This window comes from Gymnoscopelus microlampas, assembly GCF_963454915.1.
Source record: "Gymnoscopelus microlampas genome assembly, chromosome: 22".
In the NCBI taxonomy this organism is placed as follows: Eukaryota; Metazoa; Chordata; class Actinopteri; order Myctophiformes; family Myctophidae; genus Gymnoscopelus; species Gymnoscopelus microlampas.
In genome coordinates, this window is record NC_139959.1 from 43579769 (window position 1) to 43587268 (window position 7500).

A 7500-nucleotide genomic window follows, 5' to 3' on the forward strand; every position below is an offset into this window, starting at 1 on the left:
AAGTGACTCAGTAGCACATGTGGGAGAATCCTTTTGCAATTCTGACACTTGTAATTCCTCAAAACCTCTAGCCACAAGGCGTGCTTTAGGTACTGGTCCAGTGAGTGTCTCTTTGAGGGTGCACACCCATCTGGTAGAAACACATTGTTGTCCCTCATCATTAACTTCCTCAAACACATTGTTGTCCTTCCAGCTCTTTATCTCAACATGCTTTGCAAAGTCAAATGAAACATCTTTTGTTACAAACACATCCTCACATACATGTGTGACATTAGCATCAGTGACATTTCTTAATGGTAAATCATTAGTTTCAAAAACAAAATCACATACATATCGTCACCTTATTAAACTAATGGCCTAAGTCATTTTTTGAGGAAAATGATATTTTTGCCTAAGTCAGGTCCTCATGACACTGGCCACCTCTGGTAAAATGGCCCATCTCCTAATTGAAAAGGATCATGCTGTTCACGCCCCTTTTAGTATAATGGCCTAACTCCCTAGTGTGACTTAGGACAAAATAGGCCTTTTGTTTGGCCTAAGTCACACGGTTTTGTGACTTAAGCCAAATTATTTACTGATTTAGGCCATTTTGTAATTTGTTTTGCTTTTTATTTTGGCCTAAATCAGATTTAATCCTATTTAAACCTATTTAAATCTCTTATGTTACATAACTGACAGACAGTGTTATTTCTATTTAAATAGTCATAATTTGTTATAAACATTTTGGGTGAAATGATTAAGAAATATCATATAGTTTTGTTCTGGATCAGTTTTTTTATTTTTCCTGAAAACCTTGAAAAAATGACTTAGGCCATTAGTTTAATAAGGTGACGATATGGCACATCATTTGTTACTACTTCAAGGTTCTCAACTCTTGACATGTCAGCTGAATCTGTAGTGCCTGCAACATTAGTGGGTTCAATGTAAAGTAAATTGTACCAGTCCTTGTACTTGCCCATAGCTTTGCCTGCACGCCCCAAAACTGTAGCTGTGTGTAAAACACCTCTGTCTGTGTATTTCACAATTTGTCCTGTTTTCAGACTGACACCTGCTCTGTGCTCAATACCACCATGATGTGTATCTGTATTGTCAGTTGTGTGTCCCGTTTCTTTTTGCACGCTATCATCCATTTGTGTTGTTGTCTCCATTTGTCTCGGTCCCTGTTGCACCACAGGTATGCTGTCTTCTGTGACCTCCATGTCATTGTCAGCTGTGTCCTGTCCTTGCTCAATGTTTGTGTCATTTTCTGCGTTCACTTTCCTCAGTCTGAGCCGATGCACTCTAACGCATGTTCCTCCATGTCTGACAAAAATCACTGCGCCGTCTCGACCGATGACAACTCCTGGTCCTTTCCACTCAGGACGATCCACTCTCTTGTAATATACTCCATCTCCACTTTCATATTGTTCATCAGTGTGACGTGCAGTGGTGGAAAAAGTACTCAAATTCTTTACTTAAGTAAAAGTACCAATACTGCAATATAAAAATACTCTGTTACAAGTAAAAGTCCAGAATTAAAAATTGACTTGAGTAAAAGTACAAAAGTATTGGCATCAAAATGTACTTAAAGTACCAAAAGTAAAAGTACTAAATATTTGAAAATAGCAGATCTACAAGCTCACAACGCGTCGCGATGCGACGCGTTGTGAGCTTGTAGATCTGCTATTTTCAAATAGCCTAGTTATAAAATAGGTTTAAAGTGGTTAATGTATGTTTCATTATATCATAATTTATATCTGAAAAGTAACTAGTAACTAAAGTTTTCAAGTAAATGTAGTGGAGTAAAAATACAATATTTGCCTCTGAGATGTAGTGGAGTAGAAGTAAAAGTATTGGAAATTGGAAATACTCAAGTAAAGTACAAATACCTCAAAATCGTACTTAAGTACAGTACTTAAGTAAATGTACTTAGTTACTTTCCACCACTGGTGACGTGTTTGTTTCCGCAGAGCCCTGCGTATTCTCTCTGAACATTCTGCTTCTGTAAAAGCCCTTCTTGCTGCATGCAAAGCAGTGATGTGTCTTTTCACAACCCATTCACTTTTTGTAGTTCTCCCTCTAAAGCTGGGGGTTTATCAGTTAGTACAGAGGGCAAATTGGGATTCTGACCAAACGCTAGCTGATGAGGACCGTATCCATGGACACTTTGCATAGTGTTCTTTGCCATTAGAGCCCAGTCCATTGCAGTGATCCAGTCACAACCGTTGCTTGCCTTTACTTTCTGTATGACCTCGGTAAGAGTTTGGTTGTGACTCTCTAAAAGTCCATTGCTCCATGGGCTGTAGGCTGCTGTCGTCTTTATTTCCATATTAAAATGTTCTGCCATATCTCTTACCTCATCATTATTAAACTCGCCCCCATTATCAGAAAAAAAAATTCTGGGGCGGGCCATGAACACTTATCCAGTCGTGAACAAAGTGTTTCACATTTTCTGAAGACCTCTTTGTGGTCAGAATGCTGCCTGCACTGAAGCGTGTGAATTGATCAATAATGTGGAGATACCACACTCCCGGTTCAAGTTCATGCAGGTCTACAGCTACAGTCTCGTTGTGCTGAGATGCTAGTGGTAGGCCAACAGCAGGCTTGGGCTTAGGTTTGCTGTATCTTTGGCATATTTCACATTCACTTACAATCTTTTGTAGAATGACAACACATTCAGCATCATTGTTACCTGAACTTTTTTAGAAGCTTCTGTAATCTGTGGCCAAATTGTTTATGGAGCTTCAATAACATTTTCTGTTTAGTAGCTGAGCTCATGTTCTCTGAAATGATCAGTATCTCCTCACTTTGACTTTCATCCTCATATTGACTTTCTTTTTTTTCTTCAGGAATGTTGTCCTCTGTAGCTGCCAGGACCTGGTCTTCCTCTGTAATGTTTTTCTCACTTTTGTTGTCTATTATGTTCACACAATAATGACCAGAGCTTGTGAAGTCAAGTTTTACAGGTTTGTTGAACATCACTGCACTGTCATGTTCCATGTCCAGTACTGTCCCTGCTCTTTTCATTGAGGCTTTGCTTAAAAGCAGTGGAACATCAACTGGAACTACCTCAGTTTCAATGTGACATCTGGTATGTCCAATTTTCAAACTTTTAGTGGAGTAGACCACTTTTCCATCTCCAAACTTAAATGGTCTATGACTGCATTTTTCATTTTTTTGTATTAACTCGTTCTGGCTCAGTTTAGTGACGTAACCATCTAGCCACCCCTGCCCACACAAGGTGCGTGTGCATGCAGTATCTATTATTGCTGAACCAAAACACTCTGTCATAAAGATTTCTGCTGCTGTGGGTGATATTTGCGCTCCACTGGCGGGCTCTTTAGCGTACAGAGTAATGTTGCATTCCTCTAACGCATCTGTATTACTTTCAGTTTCTTCAGTTAGCTTGACGTACTCGCTTTTATTCGGACAATCTTTTGCCCAATGAAAAGTTGATTGACAGACAGCGCACTTTGATCTACGACCGTACCTATCCAAAGGATTTGTGCCAGGCACTGGCGTCTTCTGTTGATCCTTTTGAGGCCAAGACCTGCCCTTCTGTCGTCTCTGCTCCGCCGTAACAAACGCAGTATTGATTGATTGATTGATTGAAAATTTTATTAGGCAAAAGAATGTAAAACAACACAGTTACATTTATAATGCTTTTGTCTAAAAGGTCCGGCCAAAAAAGTCCTTGCGGGCTTGTTTCCGTTGGGGTCCTTGAATTAATTTCATAGACATATATAAGCAACCAAACAGTTCAAAAATCAACATAAGAATACAGAGGAACAAAATATATATACCATTATGTACAAAAAAGGCATGAGAAAACAAAAAATATATATACAAAAAAAGCATTAGAAAATAAAATAAAAAGTATGTACAAAACAAGGGGGAGGGGGGGGGGGTCGTCTGTCTACAGGGAAACTGGTACTAGCTCCTCTTTAGGCTTCCTGAAAGATGAGTTTTTAGGGCTGTTTTGAATGAGCCCAGCGAACTGCATTTTTTGAGGGATGGGGTTAGACTATTCCATTCCTTGGTGGCTGTGCTATAGAAGGAGAATTTTATCCTGATTGATTCCCATGCTGGAGGCTGCCGTCTTTCCTCCGAATATCCTCTTCAATGCTGACTTCATGGACGCAAACGTTAGATCTGTACATGCTGTGAGAGCTAACTGGCGATCTTTCATGTCCAAGCAAGCAGTATCCAGTAGTTTGAAGGCCAACACTGCGTCGGGAAGCTCCATTTTGTACTTCCTCATCCGAGAATAGCGTTGCTCAAAATCAATGATATAGTCTGCCATGGACGCGCTGTTGTCTCTCGTTATCCGATCGAAGCTCGAGTAAGCTTCATAGACTTGATCTTTCTCTTCTTTGAGAAACAAATTGTCGAGCTTTGCGAGCAAAGTAGTCATACCATTTAAGTCATCCGCGGGTATTTCCATCGCCGTTTCTCTTGCACTGCCCGATAGCGCCAAAACCACTGCAAGAGCTTGTTTCTTTTTCGCGAGCTCTGTGACTCTGGCCCAAATTGCGATCTCATTCTTCCAACTTTCGTACTTTCGTGTTGTTCTTCCAAGGGAAGCCATGCAGTGCACTGACACTAACTGTAAAAATGTGCATCACTGTAGAGATTTATGTGCTACTTATGATCTTATTATAAATGCTTTAAATGACTCAAGTAAGGGTCTTTACAAGGGTAAGAAAAAAGTGTTTAGTATAAAACCTGGCTGGAATGAACATGTGACTGAGCTACACACTGCTGCTAGAGCTGCTTTTAAGGTTTGGGCAGAATCTGGCAGGCCAAGACAGGGGCCGGTGTTTGAACAGAAACAGGCCACCAATGCCAAATATAAGTATGCTGTCCGTTTCATTAAAAAGAATGAGGACACAATGAGGGCAGACTCACTTGCCAGAAAGCTGCAAAACAACAGTTGTTTTGACTTCTGGCAAGAGGTCAAAACCATAAACAGCAGTAAAACTCCATTACCTTCTTCCATTGAAGGAGTGTGTGGGTCAGGCAACATTGCTGAATTGTGGCGGCAACACTACTATGAGTTGTTCAACTGTGTTAAGAGTGACTCTTTTGTGGTGGATAAAGTTGACCCCACTGAAAATGTGACAGTTAGAGCAGATGAAGTTTACAACACTATAATGAAGCTAGAAAATAACAAAGCTTGTGGCCTGGATAACATCTCAGCTGAACACTTAAAACATGCCAGTCTGAAGCTTGCTCCTATACTTGCTCTATGTATTACTGGGTTCCTTAATCATGGTGTCTTACCAGATTCAATGTTATCTGTGCTGCTAGTTCCAGTTATCAAGGACAAAGTAGGGAAAATAAATAGTATTGATAATTATAGACCGATTGCTTTAGCTAGTATTCTATCCAAAGTACTGGAGAAAATCCTGCTGGACAGATTGGACGGGTTTATTACCACAGCAGACAACCAGTTTGGTTTTAAAAGGAAACATGGTACCGATATGTGTATATATGCTTTGAAAGACATTTTAGCAAATTATAGAAGTCATAATTCCACCATGTTTTTGTGTTTTATAGATGCTTCTCGAGCATTTGACAGATTGAACCACTTCAAATTATTTGATAAGTTGTGCCAAAGAGGGGTACCCATGTACATTATAAGGATACTTGCCTTTTGGTATGCTCATCAGACTATGCAGGTGAAGTGGGGTAATACTGTGTCTGAACATTTCTATGTAAATAATGGGGTGAAGCAAGGGGGGATTTTATCTCCCCTACTGTTTAATTTATACATGGATGATTTATCAAGGAATCTGAACCTGTGTAAAACTGGTTGTGTCATAGGGGACTCTGTTGTCAACCACCTTATGTATGCGGATGATTTAATTATCTTTTCTCCGTACAGTGCAGGCTTACAACAGCTTCTGAGGGTGTGTTCGCAGTATGGCATTGAATTCAATATTAAGTATAATGCCAAAAAGAGTAGCATCATGATTGTACGAAGTAAAGAGGATAGAAGGGCTGTATTCCCTAATTTTATTCTCAGTGGCAACATACTATCTGTGTGCAGGGAGATTAAGTACCTTGGTCACTATATCTCTGATGATCTTACAGATGACAAAGACATCAATAGACAAAGATCCAAATTATATGCTCAGGCAAATATACTAATGAGGAAATTTCACAAATGTTCTGTACATGTCAAGGTATCACTTTTTAAAGCTTTCTGTACACCTTTGTATACGGCTCACCTATGGAGTAATTACAAGGTTAGCAGCATGCAAAAACTCAAAGTAGCATATAATGATGCTCTACGGTTGCTGGTGAGGGTACCAAGATGGCACAGTGCCAGTCAGCTGTTTGTTAACTTGGGGGTACCTACCTGTCAAGCCCTACTAAGAAACTTAATGTACAAATTCATATGTCGTCTTGAAGAGTCTGACAATCATGTTATCAAGATTTTAATTAATCCTATCATGAGCTCCACTAGGTTCTCGTCCATGATATGGAAACATTGGCGAAACAGCCTCTACAGACTGTGAGCAGCTGTAGAAGGACTGTCTTAATGTTTTATATGTTTTATGTTTTGTTTTGTTTTATATCGTTGCTTTTTTCTGCAACTGTCTTATGTATTGTTTTATGGACTCTGAGTCTGAAATAAAGATTGAATTGTATGGCTTCCCTTCGCCGAAGCCTGTTGGGACTCTGTAGTTACCAGCCATCCTCTGCTACCAATGTTACTGAATAAGACAACTTTGTCGGTTCAACAACACATGTTTATTGCCGGCTCTCTCGCCGCTGACACTTGCACGTTCCACAAACTGTACTCTATAGGTATAAGTAACAACGTGTGTGTGTGTGTGTGTGCGTGCGTGCGTGCGTGTGTGTGTGTGTGTGCGTGCGTGCGTGCGTGCGTGCGTGCGTGCGTGTGTTCTTAGGTAAAGTGGTGGATATCTACTCCAAATTTGACGTCATTGTAAGTAAAACACCTGTCTGTCTGTCTGTCTGTCTGTCTGTCTGTCTGTCTGTCTGTCTGTCTGTCTGTCTGTCTGTCTGTCTGTAGAACCTAGCAGCAGAGAAGACATATAATAACCTGTCTGTCTGTCTGTCTGTCTGTCTGTCTGCCTGTCTGTCTGTCTGTAGAACCTAGCAGCAGAGAAGACATATAATAATCTGGACATCACGGTGACTCAGGCGTTAACCCATCGTTGTCAGTACTTTGAAGGAGTGATGAAATGTAACCGTTTGGAAACCATGGAGACCATCGTAGAGCGCATCGTACAGGCCGAGGTACACACAACAACCGCTACACACCACACATACACAACGCATTGCGTACGCACACGCACACTGGATAGTGCACACACCACCACATACACGATGGAGACAGCGCCGCCACTGTGGCTGAGGCAGAAGGCTGTACTGCAGCTGTCCATACATTCCATAGAGACACATGAGGACACAATTCACGGCTACAATAGAGACAGCGCCCCCACGCGAGGTCTGTTAGAACCATGTACTGCAGCTGTTAACCCATTG

General features: G+C 40.7%; 1 protein-coding gene across 1 annotated transcript in view; it reads left to right on the forward strand.

The window, feature by feature from the left end:
• LOC311038667 (5'-AMP-activated protein kinase subunit gamma-2-like) overlaps positions 1-7500 on the forward strand; it is a gene marked incomplete at its 3' end in the record, with an annotated part of 48659 nt that overhangs the window by 37688 nt on the left and 3471 nt on the right. The window contains exons 14-15 of the mRNA XM_084048237.1: positions 6900-6937; positions 7105-7251. Of these exons, the coding sequence (XP_083904363.1) occupies positions 6900-6937; positions 7105-7251 (185 nt within the window). The remainder of the gene's footprint in view (positions 1-6899; positions 6938-7104; positions 7252-7500) is intronic.